Source organism: Pseudochaenichthys georgianus, chromosome 7 (genome assembly GCF_902827115.2).
Source record: "Pseudochaenichthys georgianus chromosome 7, fPseGeo1.2, whole genome shotgun sequence".
Taxonomy (NCBI): Eukaryota; Metazoa; Chordata; class Actinopteri; order Perciformes; family Channichthyidae; genus Pseudochaenichthys; species Pseudochaenichthys georgianus.
The window spans coordinates 12465160-12485534 of NC_047509.1; the positions used below are offsets into that span (position 1 = coordinate 12465160).

At 44.1% G+C, this 20375-nt stretch overlaps 1 protein-coding gene across 1 annotated transcript in view; it reads left to right on the top strand.

The window, feature by feature from the left end:
- LOC117449960 (cadherin-4-like) overlaps nucleotides 1-20375 on the top strand; it is a 238983-nt gene that overhangs the window by 147349 nt on the left and 71259 nt on the right. The window contains exons 4-5 of the mRNA XM_034087899.1: nucleotides 9685-9911; nucleotides 16930-17127. Of these exons, the coding sequence (XP_033943790.1) occupies nucleotides 9685-9911; nucleotides 16930-17127 (425 nt within the window). The remainder of the gene's footprint in view (nucleotides 1-9684; nucleotides 9912-16929; nucleotides 17128-20375) is intronic.

A 20375-nucleotide genomic window follows, 5' to 3' on the forward strand; every position in this document is an offset into this window, starting at 1 on the left:
AAACAACACATTGGTAACATTACATCATACAACAACAACGAAATACAAAACTATTGATGTAGTGGTTATGGTCACATTGAACATGTTCCAGCAGTGATTTTACCTGCAGTGTAAAGCTAGACAAGTGGAACATTTTCCCATATCACTGGGAGGTGTATTTTAAACGTGTGCTGCTCTGATAGTAACTATTATGTAAAAAGACAATCGTGAAAGTAGGCAATGAGAATTTAAAACATAAAATAGTGATGATGTCAAGAGTTTTTTTTTTAGTCTAATGTCCTGCGTGAGAAAGCTGTCTCTGAGACTGGTGGTGCGGCACAACAGTTATTGACTTGGGGTCTCCGGCAACCCGGTTGGTCTTCTTCTTGCACTGCTGGGCGTGGAGGTCCTCCATGAATAAAACCCCCATCTTGGTGATTTTTAGAGCCTTAGGGTTGAAGGTGCAGACACGGCCAGTCAGGGTATCCTCAATAGTGCACCTGTAGAAACTGTAGAGAAGTCCATGTTCACGTCAATTCAGTCCATCCCTTCCTACTGTGATGAACCTACAAGCCTTGATTTTTTTCAGTTTCACAGAGCAGATAGAACGATAGTTACGGCTATAACTACGGTTCTATGAGTCCCGGATGACCGCCAGAGGCGGTGCTTTAGCACTGGATATGTCCATCGCGCGCATGCGCAGCTCGAGTACCAATAACAACAAAGTCACCTGTGACCCACGTGACACCGGCTATATCAGCCGGTATTGTCAGAGGATCTGTTCCCCGAATCTTCTCGCGAGCACACAATAATTCTGAGTGACAGGGAACTCTGGCGGTCATCCGGGACTCATAGAACCGTAGTTACAGCCGTAACTATCGTTCTATTTCGTCCCTACTGACCGCCAGAGGCGGTGCTTTAGCACTGGATGACCTATACCAACCATGTCATGAAGAATCCAAGCCCTTGCTCACCACTGGAAGCAGCGGAGCTCGGCAAAAGGACCACGCCCAAAGAATGGGGAGTGGCGACATTGACCTGATGACAACTGGAGAATGTGCCAGAAGACGCCCACGACGCCGCGGCGCAGATGGTCTCCAGGGGCACCCCTCTCAGGGCAGCCCAATATGTTGAGATGCTCCTTGTAGAGTGGCATCTCAGCCTAGTGGCAGGGGGGGGGCACTGGCCCCGTAAGCCTGTGAGATGGTATCGACAACCCAGTGGGGAAGCCACTGGTTAGAGGGCATAACCTCCTTTAGTGCCGCCAGGGCAAACTCAAGAGTTGCTCCTCCTGCCGTATACAGGCAGTAGCCTTGATATACGCCCTTTGGGCACCCCCCGGGCACAGCAACTTCGATGTGCCGTACTCCTGAATGTCAAAGCGTGCCAGCTGGGCAGGCTGATTGAAGTGAGTTTGTGGAAGGACCCCGGGCGGGAATGCCACATTTGCCCAAAGGGCAACGCATGAGAGTCCCACCTCGGGCATGTATTGTTTATGGAGAGGACATGCAACTCCCCGACTCGCTTCCCTGAGGCTATGGCAAGCAGAAATGCTGCCTTTGTGGGCAGCCACCTAAGCCCCACCTGGGCCAGGGGCTCGAAGGGAGGAGGTGATAGGGCATCCGGCAGCAAGGGCAGGTCCCAAGCCGGAGCCCTCGGGGTGCACGGGGGACGCTGCCGTAAAGCCCCTCTCATAAAGAGGGACACCGACCTGTGGCACCCCGCCGTGGCGCCGTCGACCCGAACATGTCGGGCAGAATCGCAGCCACATAAATTCAGAGTGGAGTGAGAACGTCCACTATCTAGAAGGGACTGTTGTCTAAGCAACAATGTACATGCTGTCCCCAAGGAACACGCACATTCTTGCCCCCCAGTTGGGGTAGAAAGTGCGTGAGTGCAAGCTGCACGGCCCGAAGCTCTAGCACGTTGACCCGGCGCGCACTCTGCTGGGCAGACCACTGACCCTGAACGGTCCTGCCCTGCCGCACTGCACCCCACCCTGAGAGACATGCACCTATGGTGATGGTCTCCTGGCGGGATGGGATGGCGCCCATGGGCACGCCTACCAGAGATAGGCCCTGCCCCTCCAGCGTGACGGAGAGTGGAGCAATGCTGCGACACCCTGACTTCACTGTGCCTGTGCCACTTGGCGTCCAAGTGAAGGCTGTTCAGCCACATCTGCATGGGGCACAACGACAGCGGGCCTAAGGGCCCAGCGGCCGAGGCAGCTGCCAGTCTGCCCAAGGGCCGGAGGAACTGAATATAAGGCACCCTCTTGCCCGGCCCACGTGGAAGTAGGCATCCCTCGGTTGGGAACCACTCCACCCGTGCGTATGCAGTAGTCAGCATATAGAATGGCAGCACCTTCAGGAATCTGTTGATTCCTCTGAGGTCCAAGATCGGGCGAAATCCGCCGACTTTCTTGCTCACGAGAAAGTATGCCGAGTAGAACCCCCTGGCTAAGCAGAGGGTCTTACTGGGTTGATTGCGTCCTTGGACAAAAGGACGGACGACTCTTGGCCCAGAGGTAGGGCCCCTGCCGGATCGCTGACGACTGTCAATTAGACCCAGCCGAAGGCTAGGGGCCGGAGCTGCGGTCCGTACCCCTGGGTTAAGGTGAAAACCACCCAAGGGACGGAAGTACAGACTGCCCAGAAACTGAGCTGCTGCTGGGAAAGCAGCCGCCGACCACCCCCGGGATTTCAGAGCCCAGCCCCCCGGACCCTGGAGCCTCTTGGGGGGTTCCGGTAAGGCTCTGGGGCACGAGGCCGCCTGGAAGGCGGGCGACATGGGGCACGAAAGTCATTGGGAGGCGGTTGAGTGGGCCGCTAAGACCTCTGCAGACCACCCCTGTAATCCAGCGGCTGAGTGCGGCTGCTAGAGCGGCCCCTGGGCCTGCTGGGAGTGGGCACAGGTCTGCGAGGACCCGAGTGCTGCTGCCTGGTCTGCCTAGCTTGGGCGGCACACTCCAGTGCCTCCAGGGCAGCTGATCTAAACAGCTCCCCTGGCTCGACTGGTACGCGACGGAGGACTCTCCGTCAACCGGAGGAGGTGCGTCAGCTGAAGGAGGGGCGCCAACCGAAGCTGTGAGTTCAGCTTATCTGAAAGCTGAACTCAAAGTAGGTGAACAGACAACAATAATTAAGTCTGTTTCCGGCCAACAGTGTGAACGCCAAGTCTCCAGCAGCTCTGAGATCAGCCAGCCTGTTAGCACTAGTCGACCCCCTTCCAAGACTATTCATACACAGTTACAGCTGCAGCCTCTTGATTAGCCATCCAACAGCGCCTCAGCCTTCAGAAGAGCCAATCGAAATGCTCAGGTAGGCTAATTCATTCATTTTGAATTCAATTTTCGGATCTTCAGAATAAAGTTATGTTTTGCGGTACAGCTGGTAAATGTCAGTCTTGCATATTAAAAATGCCTGACACATTTTCAAGGGATTTGAAATAAAAAACATTTTACTTTGCAATACAACTTATAAATATTGTACCGAATCCATAATAAAAAACAAGTCAGCTGAACTATTTTTAAACCACACTGTGCTGTCCCAACACACCATCTTTTTAATTGGTGTTTAACCGCTGCTGACAGAGAGGTTTAGAATAAACGCAGATGTTTTGAGGAGGCGGATGACCTCCACACTTGCAGGAGTGCACACATATTTACAAAGTATACTGCTATTAGTAGCTTTGTGTTTGCCTCCAGCCCTTCCTTGTTTCTAAGCCTTCTCTCATTCATTTGGTTACATTTTAATGTGGAAGGAAAGTAATAACAGGATTTTCTAGAAAAACAAAAGAGAGGTGTTTTGGGGTTGCATGTACAGCCTGATATCTCATGCTGACATTTTGGATTTCAATACAGAGAAAATGCAGTAAAGAGTATTCGTGTTCAATCAAACAAAACACTGAGTAAAGCTGCTTAATTTGACATAAGACACCACCGGCCATCCATATCGTGGACACACACTCTACATTCACGTTATGGTACACCATCCACTGCAGTAGAACAGGATTGCTGTATAAGCACGACATGAGAAACAGAAACTGGGAAACAACAACGTTTTTCTGACTAAACAACCAAAACACTATATTCAAGCATGTATGTATCTTTTAAAGCAAACTTTTTACCTTGCAGCTTCTCTATTTCCTCCCAACCAAACAAACACTTGCAATCTCTGAAGTAGAGCAGTGCAACAGCGAACACTTGTAAATGCTTGGTTAGCATTGGCCACCACATTGTTATATACTATAGCTTAAAAGAGTTCAACACTTACCTCATTAGGAAAAACAATAATTATAATTAGTCATGACTTTCTAGTTGTCAAAACTGACAGGCAGTGTATTTATTTGTAAATGTCCCATGTGCATATGAACATGAAATACATTCAAATCTTAAAGAACTCAGATAACTAATGCTAACAGGTTTCAAAGAGGTGTGCTGATGGTAAAGCTTTCCGTTGATAGATGTTTGCATATTGGGTTTGATGAACTGCCTCTGAACCCTTCTTTTAGGATGGTGATACAAAGATTGAAACAGCTATGTGTAGTGCCTGTTTTCAGATTTGTAACGTGAGCTGGTCGTTGCCATAATGCTTTTTTTGTTTTTTTTGGAAAGCATGGGGGGATGAGCCAGTCCCAGAGATGGGCTTCAAAGAACCAGCTCCCTTCGGGGAATCCAACATTGCTTTAAACACCCTTCCATCACAAGTGGGTCTCCATCAGAGTAGTAGGTTGGTAGTAAACAGTGGACCTGGCTCCGTTTAGTAAGTCACAGAGGGCCCAGCCCACTGTAGGGCTCTGATTAGACTGCACCGCTGCATGGTGCCTCTGATCAGCAGCCATACTCGTCTCTCACCATCCATCGCTTCATCCCGCCCTCTGTTTCCATCTCTCTGAGCTCCACCGCTCTCCCTTTGTCGATCCATCTGTCCTTATCTCTCGGGAGGCCAGCCCAATTAACCTGTTTAAACAGCCATCTGAGCATCCCATCCATTCCAATGTGGCTGAGTGAGAGAGCGCCAGTTCTCCGCGCCAGGTTCCCAGTGCCAGGCCCCCGTCCGCTGCCCTCCTCCACCTCAACTCCCATTCCTCTCCTCCTCTTCATCTCCATCATCCTCATTCTACTTGCTCCTTTCTTGTCCTCAATGGGCCTGATTGTAGCGGAGATCGGGGCCGTGAAGAGTATCTTTTCTTTACTGTTTCTGCAGAGCAGGGTGACATCTGATGCATTCAACGCGCCACACTTTGAACAATTTAAACGGCTGCAGCTATAAACCCTGCTGCCTCTGGAGATCTCCACTTTAGCAACTGCAATCTGCCAATTTTTCACCTCTCCCCTTTCTCCTCTTTAATGGTCTTTCATTCATTTCGCTGTCTCTCTGATTGCCACCTCTACACACTCTCCATCCTTTCATCAATCTCTCTCCCTCCATGCCCTTCCATTCTCTGCCCCTCTTCTCTCACCTTCTCCCTGTCACTCCTAAGCTTTCTCTCTCTCCCCCCTCAACGTATCCCTTTCTCACCTCCCTTTCAACACTTGTCACCTACTTCATGTCAGGCTGTCCATAAGACACCTCAAGAAGGTCACAACTCTTTTCACATCCTCCTTGTCCTTGTCTTTTTTTTAGCGAGACGGGAACTTTAATTAGAAAAGAGAGGAATATGCAAAGGCTTTGTTTGGGCTTTGTTTGGGCTGTGATATTATAGCGCCATTTCAACGCATTATTAGCAATTGTGTTAAAGAAAGCATGGAATTGACCCCTCCCTATGAGAGACCCCACATATATCTTGGTAGTGTGTGTATCGTTTCTGATGTGTCACTACATTGACTAGACGGCAGAATAGTGCTGGCCTGGCTGCTTGGCACACGGGGGTGTCTGTGTTATTTGCCAGATCAATGCACAACCCGAGCCACTGCTTTTAGACGACGTGTTAATGTGCAGCTCTGTGCCGTTGGGCTTCATTGCTCTGTTGTTGGGCGATTTTATAATGTCTCTTATAGCAGTATCGACCCAACTGAGTGTAAGAGGAGCTATTGGAGTTTTATGTGTGTGTCTGTGAGTGTGTGTATGTCGATGGAGGAGTAAAACTGGCACTGTCTTTTTCTTTAATTGGTGCAAGAACAAGACCCTCTGGGTACCCTTTGCGCAACTTGTCACTCCATGTGTGTGTGGGTATTGGTGCAGTTAGTTCAGCTTGTCAATGTTGAGACATCCAGCCAATCATGGTGAATAAATGCCTACACACACCTACACACAGGGACTGATAATACGCGTATACGCCTACAGTATATACCCAACTACCTTATTGTTTAGTGGCTCATCAGTTTAGTCGTTCACCAATTTTCCCTTAAAGATTTTATTTTTCCATTATTTACCAACAAACAAATAGTAAGCATCATATTAAATCACCACAACAGTGACCTCAGCTTGAGACGACCCTTCAGTATTCACTAAGTGCCTCTGAGAAAAAAAGATGTAACATATAAAATGGGAAACAGATATGCATTATCTGACACACCTTCTGAGGTCATTAAAGGACTATCGCATGGACACACAACTATTCACACCCATGTTTTAATGCAGAATCTTACTGCCATGATGTCCCAGCACCGCAGCAACTGTTATATTTCTTTAATGTGTTTGAACATACCCCCTGGATAACCCTTCCCCTCAGTTTGAAGCCTCAGCATTCAGGCCTCAAGCAGCCATGACGGCAGCAACACACTGGTGGCTGCGTGCCTTGCTCAGACAGAGACGAGAAAATAATTTGAAGACGGTGAGAGGAACAACAGACCACCTGCTGCTTTTGTTTTTTCACACTCTTAGACAGTTTCACATATTCGGGGACTCAGAAATAAAATAAAGCATGCTTTGAATTAGATGTTTGACTTCATTTTATGATCAGGCAGCCTTCCAAAAATCTATTTGCACAGATACATGTTTGCCAACTGGCGTGTTTGTTATTGTCATCCCCACCTTCCAAATACAATTTTGAGCATCTGAAAAAATTAAATGGTAAAAGATATGAGATAAGCTTAGACACAATAAAAGAGAATGAGACAAACAGAGAGAAGCGAAAAAGGCTTTTGAGAGTGTTTGTTTGGGGAAGAACTGTTCAGCGACATAAAGAGAGAAAGCCAGACTGCTCTGCCTTTTGGCTTGATGTAATCAATCTCGTACATCCTGTCTCTTCCTGTCTAGACCGGGACAGTTGTGCAGCACCTGCTATATGCGCTATTGTTGCTGAGCTGTCCCTTCTGACTCAGCTCTGAGTGGCTGTCTGGACATCAAGCCTCAGAGAGAAGGGCACTGACAAGATCACAGGCATATTTAGATCCAGAGAGAACAAAAAGCCAGATTTACTCGCAGTTTACTTTCTGTAATAGAAGCCTTGTTTCAGCTGTTGTGGAGACGTGGGAAGAGAGGAAGAGTAGATACGGCAGTGAGATGCGGCCTTCAGCTCAGGGTTGTCTACGATTTGTAGTCTAGACGTTATAATCCCCGAGAGGAAAGGCTTTGGGTGCTGTGAGGGAGGAAGGAGAAGAGTATATGGCCGATATGTGCGACACTTTGTCTGTGACTCATCTTCTCATGAACTCCGTGAGAGTCTCATAAGAGATCCCACACACGAGCGCCATGATGAAGCAGAAAGCTCCATACTGAACTATACAGTACTATCTTAATGTGATATAAAAAGTATTTAATGTCCTTTCTGGAGAGCACAAAACTCCATCGATATTTTCTTTCATGTATTGAACTGCCTCTGATTACTTCTCTGGCAGTGTACCCTGCTGGAGAAGCAAATCTCCTCCTCGTAAGGGATGTTCTGTTTTGAAGGATGGGGACATGTTTCATATTTCAAGCTCTTTTCCTGTATATTTGCCACAGTTTCTAATCAAAAGTGTGTGTATGGTGCAAGGATGCTGGGATGATTGAGGCTTGAGTTCCATGTGTACTCCCTGCTCATACAAATGGCTGCTTTGGATGATTCAATTTTGAGTTTGAGTAAAACTATTATTTCTCTATATGACACCAGAGCCCTGTGAGCATCGGTCCACAGTGTAATATATATTTGTCGGGCATTCATTAATTAACCACTTTTGTTATTCACACAATCATGTTTACATGGGATGGATGAATATGCACCTTTTTTATTATTCTGTCATACGCTGTGCAGAGTGATAAGCCTATTCAAGTAAATGTGTGATGTGTGTTAATCACACATGTTAAATGAATACTGATCAGATATGTGCAAACAGGCCATACCCTCTCGGTGCAAGAAAACATTCCCTGCAGATTGGTTATTAGCAGTGACTGGTTTAGTGTGACTGTATTAAATGGGCTGTGCTAACGATGAAGGTGACAATTAAGTTTGAACATGTTGTATGTTCTCATACAAGCACAATGAGCCAATGTGGAGGATAGCAATGGATCTGGGTCGTTAGGTGTGAGGATGTATGAGAAAACTGTGACATTCTGAATTAAGATACGAAGGCACATTGTTCAGATCAATCAATTTGAACTACAGTGCTGCCACACAACACAAACCTTTACATACATGTCAGGAGACAGTTTAAACTGTATCTCAAGCAGGTGTACATGGACACTGATGTGCAAACCCAGGGTTGTGTGAAAGAAAGCTTTAGAAAATGGGTGGCAGCTATGTGTAATTTGGCATTTGAAGAAAATTGGTGCAATTAGCTGGCCGTTTTCCCTCAGCCATTTCACTAAAATGTGTTTTACAGCACGATGAAGATGTGATGTGCGAAGTGTTTGGTTTTCACATGTCTCAGTATATCTCAGTGTGAATGAAAAGCGTAGAAAAGGAGAGGATGGGACGGTCTGTGCAGCGATCACTGTGAATTAACATGACCTTGAACTGACAGAGATAACTAGAGAAAAGAAACAGAGCGATTTAGCCTTCAGATTTAAAGCTAAAAGCATCATTTTGTGTCACTCGTGAACAAACATAGTATCGTGAAAAGCCACAACACCAGTAGAATATTCGTTTTTTTGACAGAACAGGTTTTTTTTCATTTTAGTCATGAAAATGGGAGTACTACATTTGCAGATGAAGCTGATCACTTCACTGGTATTCACTGCTGGTTACTTCCTATGTATATTATCTATTTTTTATAAAGTAACAATGTTATTTAATGTTTCACCAGGTCGTCTTATTCTTTATTAGGATCCCCATTAGCACTAGCATGAGCATTGGCTATGAACAAAACAAAAAAAAGCTCATAATTTCATGCAATTAACAATTCAATATGAAGTGAAAACAAAAATAATTACAAATAATTGTACATCCTGTCTGTCATTGTAACTGTTAATTACCAAACACTTTGTCCACCTTCAAACAGATTCAAGCTTTATCAAGATCAATGTTTCACCCCCTCCACAGTAACTCACACCTCATCACGTGTCCGTCTTTTCTCACAAGCAGCTTTAGAGAGCAATCCTCAAGAGTCTTATCCTTGTGATGTTTTGACCTATAACTAATGGAGACTAATGGTGAGATGCACCAGAGTCAAACCGGGCACATGATACAATCTCTGTAATCTACTTCCTATACTGACGTTGGAACTGTATGTGAATGTTTGCATCCCTGTGAGAAAAAAACGGCAATTTAATTGTTAAATGATGACACAATATATGTTTTTATTATACGTTTATTAAATCTTTACATGTCTCTTGTCCACAGTGAAGTTCGATGACTGCATGGGGAATGAGGCTGTGGTATTCCGGAGCAGTGATCCGATCTTCAGCGTGCGGACAGATGGGTCCATCTATGCCCAGGAAGAGGGAGCCAGCCTGGACGAACCAGTCCAGTTTAAACTAACAGCCGGGGGTCCCACCACACGAGTCTGGGAGACGGTGATCCAGCTGGCCCTCATTGACCCACTGTTACCTCAACAAAATGAGAATGAGGTGAGTTTCACTCTCACTGAGCATGCTTAAAATTTCAATTATAATCCCAGAGTTTCTTCTTCCTATCGAATTTCCTCCAGTGGTCCTGGTGATAGCAACAGCCGAGAATCAGGTCAAAACTCCTTGGGGTTTTAGAGAAGGAGGGAGGGAGTGACAGGAGCAATAAGAAGTAGCAGTAGCACACAGCTGAAAGTGATAGTATCACACTGTCACGGGGGGGAATCATGATTCCCCTCAGCTATAAGCTGTTTTTGGAAAACATCCTGTGCCTTGGATACCCCAGGGGTCCTCGACTCTTCCTCCTATATTTAAAAGCTGTCAGGGGTCAGGTGAAGCCTGAGCAGCGTGAGCTCAACCGTCCCCATGACTACAGAACCACAAGGCCACATCTGAGTGTCAAAACCAAAAGAGTGATGATCACATCAGGTAAAAACAACAACTATTATTAGTAGCCTGTTTTCACTATAATGTAATTACAGACATGTCATGCAGGAGATGGCCTGTCAGTTCCTGAACATATCACACCTAGCTAGGAAGTGTATCACTTATGAAACATAATGAATTCTTGTTTGGGCTTTTGGTTGGAACCAGCTGTCACTTACTGGCCATAGACACATGCTCAAGTTTAGTTGAAGCATAAAACGGTGTAAAACAATTGACAGCATTCAAGAAAAAGCTTAAAGCAGCTATAATTATGTTTAGTCTCACTGGTTTCAGCGAAAAGGCGCTGAAAAACTGAGTGAATATACAAAACACAGTGAGGAGAATGAATATTGCTCTTATATTCACCAGGGGGCCATAAACACATTTCGAATGCAGGCTGTTGTCGCTCTGAGGGTGCTGGATGTGTAAATTAGCAAATATTTGGCACAAAGTTCACTGTACGATATTTAATGAAGATTTGTTGTGTTTTAGCTGCCCTCAAGTTGCCAAAAAACGAATTGCTTGGAGAAACCAGTTACCAATGTTACTATTTAGTTTATCAAAGACAATCTATGCTCTCATGAAGGACATGTTCACAAATTCATTACAGAAAGTTAGGATGTACATTTTGGGACTTAATAAGACGAATACTTTGTTTTAACCTATTTATTTCAGTTCAGGGTGATCAGTTCCTGCAGTCTCACTTTATGTATGTGCTAATACAGATAGACAAACGCCCTCACACAAATAAATCATATTTTAACTAAATAAATCATATTTTGACAACATTATAGATGGATTTCAGAATACATTTTGAGCTTTACTTCCATCACTTTGAGTCTTGAGAGGATCATTACCCATAATAAACCACATTTTTGATGTGTGTAAGCAAAAGATGAAAATCAATGCAAAGCATCTCTGACCTCAGCAAGGTTAGTTTGATTCATTGAAGGTGTCAACTTTTCCAATAGTTGAATATTTTGTGTTTAGATTTTGAGACAGCTATTAAAACTGTTTAAAATCAGCTTTATGTTCCTTATAGTGTGCATGGTCAGACACAAAGAAGACATATCACAAGTCAGTTATACATCAAATTCTAACAACAGCGAATAGTGAGGCAGAGTGGGACATCGGACAACAAGTGTGCGTGGGTGTGAATATGAGTGTGTTGTTCTGGCTCTGATGAAGTTGGCCTTCATCCTCACCCTATTGTAGCTGGGGAGGCTTCAGATGGCTCACTGGTTAGTATGGTGTGAGCTTCAGTATTAAACCACAATGTGTGAAAGGGCAAATGACAGGCTATTCAAATAATTACAGAGCTCGACAGGGCCAAAGGTCAGAAATACGCTACGGATTGTAACAAACATGAATGTGGCGCGAGCAGAAAGCAGGGCACAGAAACCAAATGTGATGTTTCCTTATGGAAATGGCTCTTTTTTGGAGTGCGCTGTTGAATAATAACTTCCAGATGTCTGGGTAGCCAGGGGCTGGCTGATATCAAAGCGTGCAGGGTTTTGGGGGAGGCAGTGGCGTGGGGGGGGGGGGAGCCGGGACCACCGCCAGCTGGCTAAGGCTGATGGCACCAGAGCTGGGGGGCTGCATCCATTTCACACTCACTGACTCCTGTTCACATAGCGTTAGTGTGCGTAAGCATATGTCTGGATGTGGGGGAACGTTATTTGTTTATGCTTTCTTTTCTTTTTTTTATAAGAGATTATATCGGATCAAGTGTGAACGATGCTAATTTTGCGTAACATTTGAATTGTCTTGTAGGGTCTGTGTGAGGTTGTGTCTTTGTTGAACGTATAAAGTGTCTTATGATTGGAGCCTATAGGTTTTATCTGAGCTAAGTGCAGGGTTGCATGAGTGTACGCCATCCTCGGATCAAGGGAATAACACATCCCTTTCAATCTGTAGAATCTGTGAAGCTACCATTAAACCTTCTGATATATTACTCTTTATCCTCCATCTTTCATAACAGTTTGAACAAGTGCAAAGACATCTCCGCTTAACCTGTTCTCAAATCAATTCATCACCTTCCTGTACGTTAGCTTTTTCTGTGTGAGTGTGAATGAGAACAAGTAAATCAGAGTTGGAGAGTTTAATCAGAATTTCACCTTAGCTAGAAGAAAGCCCGCTTAAGCCTTTTGTGATGTGCACAGCCCTTTTTCCAATTCTCTTTCTCAGTTTTCTCACTCTACATCTCTCCTCAGGAAACTCACTAGTACCTGTTAGCATGTGTAGATAAGAGGATTTGGAGCATGACTTATTTAGGTGAGGGGAGGGGAGCGGGGCCACATCTGCTTCTGACAACCCTTCTCCTCATCCTCCTCATTCCATCCCAAACACGTCTCGCCCCACCTTTGCCACTCCACCCTGCACTGGTGGGATGTGGGGCAGCCAGCCCCTGCAGTCAGCCCCACTAAGCCTTCCTCTCTCTGAAGAAAAAGAATACATTTGTCCAGAGCCGGCTCACATCTGTTTCCTCCCGCTCTGCTGACAGACCCCGTTTGTGCACACAGGCGTGGTGCGCTTGGCAGAGGCCCGTCTCCTGAATATGGACTGAAGGCAAAGGATCATGAGCATGTTTCAGTGAACTTGTCTCACAGTACAGCGAACATGGAATATGGTAACATGTGTGTTTGGAGGGCTAGCAGGTCTCTTATACAGATTGTGAACACAGCAGAAGAAGAAGAGGAGGAGGAGGAGGGTATACTGTTTGTGCTTTTTGGGCCGTGAGCATGAGGACAAGCTGCTCAGGGTCATGAGTGAGATCACATTTGGTCTGTTTCAGGGTCTTAGCTCCCTCACTGGCCGAAAGAGGACCTGCTGCTCACCCTCAACTAATCATAAAATAGAAACTATTTCAACATTCTGTATTTTAGCAGCATGGACCCTTTTATGTAATCTTGACAGAATGTTTTTGTTTAACTATTATGCATTTTGAAATATCTTATTCCTAAGCACTAACCCCTAACCTAATCATTGAGATTGAAAGTGAATGTTAAACCTTAGAAATACTGTAATAGTGTACAAAACAATACCCCCCCAAAATACATATTATTGAGTTGCATTTATCAACATTGATGTACTTTCTTCACCAGCTTATACAGCTGCTATAATCAATATTGAATAATGGATGAACTGACTTGTATTTGTTGTAATGAAACACCCACAGAGAAGTATCCCTCTTCAGTTCCTCTCAGCGTCAGAGCATTTCAAAGTTGTATAACTGTGTTTTGCTCACAACCTGCTTCTTCACTGTTTTGGATCAGACTCACAGTTTATGCAACATAAACCCTCTCTGCACTACTGTACTTACACAGCAACAACAAAAGGAATAAAGATGACGTTAGGAACTAGTTTGACGGATCAAAATGCAGCCATTTAGTCCAAATTGTCTGGGTGTTAGAATCAAGATGTTCCTCCACTAATGTCCAGGTGGAGCAGCCAATCCTGTCGTCCATTCATCTTAATATGGCATGCGTCTCCCAACCACCTCCCTTTCTGCACAGTTACTGAAAGTGCCCTGAATTGCATGGTGTCTGAAATGTAGCGCCTGCTTGATGAAACTGAACATGACACCTTGGCCCGAGCCCCTCCACACCCACATAAACGCATACACACCATGTGCCTGGTAGCTTGACACATTTTCCTTTAAAGCAGCCTTAAAAGCTTTTCTCCTGGGCGTCCATCTAATGAAGTCAGCCTTGAAAGCGTTGTTTCCGCTGGCAGATACAAGCCAACCCTCGGAGGGACGTTGACCAGGCAAGAACAAACAGAACGAGATAAAGAAAAAACACTTTGTATAGACTGCATTGTACAGGACCCCTGCACTTTCAATGTGTGCCAGAAGCCATTGCCATCTTCCGGCACTGTAGCTGTGTTGTTTTTCATTTTTATTCTCAAATGTCAACTGCTGGGGAAGAACTGTTAGGCTACATATTGCACAGAACAAAATGGAGGTGGTATTAAAAACACTACCGTCTTATTATGTAAATGTATGGTGATTGTACTTCCTTCTCCTATGCTCCTGAATCCACAAGCCAAGATTTTTCTTATATTCTGACACGAAAACCCTCCCACCCCTTCACATGAGCACGTACTGTATGTCCTACCTGCAGTGTTTTTTTTACTGTAATGAAGGATTTCTCTATCTTCTCTCTAGAGGAGTGGTTTCGAATTGTTTCCTTTTTGTTCCCCCACACCCTCTATTGCATTGCCACATAATCGTCTTTGTGTAGCACAGTACTGTCACAGTTACCCAACCGCTTCTAAAGTCCTCAGTTTGCTACACACACACTTACAATAATGTAGTTTACTTGCAGGTATATGTAACTATTAATCAGTTCCTGCCTGGCTGTTAATGTAAGAGCCATAACCAGACTCATACTTAAAAACAGTCACTCTCTTTGCCAACAAGAACAGACACCTAAAGGCTCAGCAGATGTCTTATCACAAAGTATGTGATTATGGGTATAACTGGTAAAGATGAAGATCAGAAATGTAAACGGCAGACGCCCTTGGCTCGACAGCATCTAGTTCATTCATCTCCCTACCCGTTAATTAAATCCATTAATATGTTCACCTTTCATACATGCGTTTCTACCTGCGGGCACTCAAGTGGATAGCAGTGCAAAACACTATATAATTGGAGGATGATACAATCCATCCACTATTCATGATTCACATATTAATACATAGACAAAACTGCTACTATATAGCTGCATTTCTAATTTCATGTAGTGTTAGTTTGATGCCTTTTAAACCATTTCTCATTTTTCTCCTCATATTTATATTTGATTATAATTAGACCTGCGTACACATAACAATCATTAGAAGGAGAGTAAACTTCTATGATTGGACCACCCTCTAAAAGGTTGCATTGATGAAAGAAATGTGTTGGGAGGCCTTTTAGTAGTGTCTTTGGCGGGTGACGCTGTGCTGCTGTGTTACCTTCTGCTGCACCATCGGCCTAACGCAGCTCAGAGCTGGAGGAATCACTGTTATTGAGACAAGCTGTCAAGACCCACTGACTGGAAGGAGAGACAGAGACAACACTAACACTGCGAGAGAAGGGCAGGGGGGGGCGCAGGAGCAAGGGATAGCTCAGGGGAGCGTGATTGAGACAGAGAGCGCAACTGATGCAGAGCTTCACAGTGATGTCTGTGACTCAATTCTTGACATGTTTTCTCTGGCTTGTAACCCGGAGATATGTTGGTAAACTTGCTGTAGAACAAACCTCCAGATTGCCAATTTAATATAACCTTTATATCACTTACACACAGTACAGCACATCCACTGTTTCCCTGGGGACACTAGGCTTGTGGTTGTTCAAAAGTAGGCTTTGAGACGGTGGAGCCTCTATGTAACCTTGACATAGACGTGCCGATGTGTGTAATGTACTTGCATTAAGAAGCTACATATCTGATTATGTGCACTACTAGCCCTGAGGAACACGATTAAAGGTTTCTCTCTGTATTTTCAATGACTTGTGTTGGCTCCTACCCACCCTGCAAGCATTTGTAATGAAGCAGAAACTCTGCAGTTCACCTTCATGTGTTTTGCAGTATTTCAACGTGAGGACATTCATTGAGATAGGCGATATGTCTGATAGCTTCAGCGTTTGATGTAGCTCTTCTGACTCACGGGTGAGTTAATGTTCACAAGGAGATTGAAAATAGGCTCCTTTCAAGTTCCTTATTGGAGCATCTTTCAAAAAGACAGATTTGTGGTGGTCATTCCTCTCTGCCTGCAGGGAGTCTGTAAGAGAAATGTGTGATGGGGGAATATGAGTTAATAGGCTCTTTATACCCAGTTTAAATGACAAAGTCGCTTGTTTATGTTCTATTAGAAATATATGCACATTCACACTGAGCTCTGTACAGCTCTGTGTTGCTCAAGCCTGATGACACAAATTAATAAGTTCAGATGTTTAACAAACTTAAGCAAGCTTGTCATTTGCATTAAGTTTCTATTTTATATCTGTAATGAATTTCATAATTGCTGTAAAAGCTTCAACTAAAATGGTAACACTTTTAAAAACATCAATTATATTTGCCTTTTGTTCATCCCTATACGATTTTGATAATCTTTTCAGCGTCATTGCACACAATAAACTGTCTATTAAATATATAGACTCATTTCAAATCAGCTTTTGTTACAGCATCCTTTTTTTCTTTGTGATATTATTTCAGGCGTCTATAACAGGGATGTATTATGACTTTATCATCAGAATGTATGAAAGCCATTATATGGATGAAAAAATAGCACCACAATTATTAAAGGAGGACTGCTTTTTATTACGGAGACTGAAAAGCTATACTACAACTTGTCTTCTCTCCAGTTACTGCTGTGCCACATTTACCTGCTTTCAGAGCTTCTGAAAGCAGGGAGATGGACGTTTTTTTAAAGTTGTTTCAAAACTGAAAAACAGGATAAACATTGACCATGTCAGTCATATAATTCACACATTGTTTCCTCTTGTCAAAAGAACCTCTGCTTTGAAACAGACAAGACTTTTGCATCACATCAGTTCCTGTTAATATTAATAGCACATCCACTCTTCTAAATAAAGCTTTGTGTTTTCTTAAAGGTCATAAAGGAAGAGGGGAAAGTCGCGGAGAGAAAAGAGAGGAAGGAGGCGTCGCAAGCACCACCTCCTGTCATCATGTTCTCAGGGTCGGGCAGGAACAGCTCCAAGGGTCTGAGGAGACAGAAGAGGGACTGGGTGATCCCACCAATCAACGTGGCAGAAAATTCTCGAGGACCGTTCCCTCAGATGCTCGTCAGCGTAAGTGACAGATTTGATGTGCATCACTGATTTCTTCTGAATGTGCAGCTTGTTGAGAGCACTTCACGGCTAACGCTGATTGGGTTGAACGTTGATAAAAGAAACACATTAGCATAGCTGGTTTGTTCTCCACGTCCTCATAGATGATTATGTTGTGTTCCCCCGGTGTAATTATAGCCACAAAATCTTTAGACAATTTAAGCAGCTCTGATTGGCCCTGAGAAGTTTTCCCTTCAGACGCGAGGGAGGCTCCTAAGCAGCTAAACTCTCCCACAGAGTGAGGTCCACTGGGTTCACAGAATGATTATTTCTCCTCCTTTCTTTCTTTTATCAGGCCATTTCAGAAAGGTTGCCCGAAGTTCAGTACTATTTTAACAGCTCCTTTACAACAATACAATTTGTCACACAATCTTTACTGAATCCATAACTCTGGGTCTTCTGTGAGATATAAGGAGAAATAATGAAAAGCTATTTCCAGGCCCAAAAGAGCAGTTTATACCATAAGCCTCAGAAAGGACATGGTGGGTTTGAACAAAGATTAATCAGAGATAACGATATGAACAATAAACTGCTTTCATATCTTAAGAACTAGGAGTATGCAAATAGCAACACCTCAGCTGTTTGTTCATTTTTTAATATACCTTTCCTCATTGAGCAGTCAAGATTTGAATGTGGCAACAACAACAACAACAACAACTGACTCCCATCACTGCATATTAGATTTCTGCAAAACTGCTAGTTTTGATAAGTACGAAATATAAACACAACATGTTGGAGGAGAAAGAACGAGAAGAAAGAAAAACGAATAAATAAATGTTTGTAAATGTGTTGTTTTGCAAAAGCAGGAGCAGCAGAGTGCTTAAAATTCAGAGATTCTGTCACAACAGAATGTGCAGTTTGTCTCTCTCAGAGCGAGGCTCGAGACTCTGGCTGCTGCTGCGCGCTGTAATTCATCAAAACACATCATTCCAAGAGACCACTGCTTCATCCCCTGCTCCCACTCTCCTTCGCTCTTTATCTGGAATATCTAACCATCAGCTTTTCCTCGCTGTTTACAAAACTCTCACAGTTTATCTCTTTGGGTCTTAAATTGTGCAAAATAAGTACTTTTCTCTCCCTTTGTTTCTGTTCTTTGTTTTTCTTCCGGGTTTTATCCAATCCCTATGGAACAGCCTGGGGAGCTGATTGAAGGAAACTTTTGTATGTTCCTTTTTTTTCACACTAACAACAAAAGGATCAAGTCAAAGATGGGAGAGTTTCCAGGTCTTTGTTTTGGAGTAAGAGTGCGTCCCATCAGCCTGACACCCTTTATCTGAGCCCTTCAGTAGTGCTTCACCAGCCAAAACCCGGTCTGACAGTTCTGTTATGTCCATGAATTGGTCAGAACCAGAGAGTCAGAGGGAATGGGCCAGGGAGAAAGAGAGAGGCTATCAAAGGAACATTTGGAAGTATACTGACCAGCCAAACATAATCCACTGTGTGCAGTAAATAAGTCCGTCAGGGGCTGGTGGATTGCTGAGGGTGAAGCGTTCAGAGCAGAGGAGAAGTGATGCGTGTTGATGCCTCTGTTGGGCTCCCGTCTTTCTCTTTAATGATGACTAGAGGGCAAATGGGGCCGTACCGAGAATTGGAGATTTTAACAAGAAGACAGCTCTGTGGGGTGGCAGGCATGGCAATGATTTTATATTGTTTATGCGTTTAGTCAATTTTTGTAACCTCTCAAGTCCTCTGTTGGGAATTTCGGAATGTTGCCTTTTGTTTCATATTTCTCAGTCAAAGCTGAAAGCAACTAAAAAAATCTAAGCAACAATATTTAATTTTCCCATTCAGTCATTTAAAAGTCTCCTATCATGCAATATGCACTTTAGAATGTCTTTTATACATAGGCTACATATGTGTCCCTGGTGTGTCAGGGAACTCACAAAGTGTCAGAAAACTATGGTCTTTGTTTACATTAGCAAGCATCGCTAACACTCAGAGCTAACTTGTACTGAGAGAGTGTGGCCCAATCTCAAACCACGCCCTACACCCTACCCCTACACACTACCCCTCCGTGACGGAGTGAGTGACACTCGCAGCTCAACGAGGCTCCCTCCTGTCAGATGGAGGGAGTAAATACACGGTTTCAAATCAGCATCTCTTAGACAAAAAATAAAATGAATAACTAAAATAAAACTCCAAACATCTTTAATTGTGTTATTTTGTAAAGCTCTTTTAGTTTTACACCTGCTTTTTATAAGCGTCTTAGTTTTTGCAACAGTCCGTGTTTTGGGATTGGGCCTCAGTGTAAGAAAGCAGGAAATAAATAAAGGTACTCACCTTGTGGTAAACCCGCAAGAGAAAAATTATTTGAGCTCCATACTGTTTCAGAAATAATCCTTGATGTGGTTTGGAACATGATCACAGCAGCATTTTCTATTTTATTTTTTTTTCAATCTAAGGAAATAGAATCAGCAGTTTTCTAACAGGGCTGAAACAGAGGGAAATGAGGGATGCCTAAAATGCATGATCTGTTTGGTATTTTGAGCAAAACACATCATAGACATGTTTTTTAAGTGTTTTATATATCTGAGACCCATGATATGCCTAAAAATAGCATGATAGGAGATCTTTAAGTTGTTGCCGTTTTAGGTTTTATCCAGAACGTTTTGAAACAGAGCTTGCTGTCTCTCATCCCCTCTCCTGTCTCTCTCCTACTGTGCCATTACTCAGTGCTCCGTGTGCTATGTCTGTGTGATGCCTTCCCTAATGGCCTGTGAAGTCAGTCCCTCTCCTAATGGGCTGTTCTGTCATCCAGCGCAGCACTGAGTGACATGCAGGCAGCGGTCTTTCCCTCCATCCCGGCGCTTTCCTCCCTGCCCTGACCAAGTTGCCATCAGTTGGACAGGCGGGGTGACAGCAGGCCTCACCTGTATTTCCGCAGGTCTGCAGCATTGTCACTTCCATCATGAGAGAGCCTACTGCCCGGCCCCTGAGCCTGCAGCCTCACATGGCTCCAGGGAACTGTTGACTGCTTATGGAAAGTCTTGGCAGGACTGTACTCCCTATTCCCCTTTAGAGCCAAGATAGTGTCAGAGCTCAATGGGATCTTATTGATCGCTTGTTATTAATAGAAGCACTGAATTAATTATTCCAGCATTATACACTGTGCCACTTCAAGTAGTGTTGTGCACCTGATGTAAGTCTGTGGCATTATAGTAGTCCACATCAGCCTCTAGTGACGCAGGTTTGTACTGAATGTAGCCTGG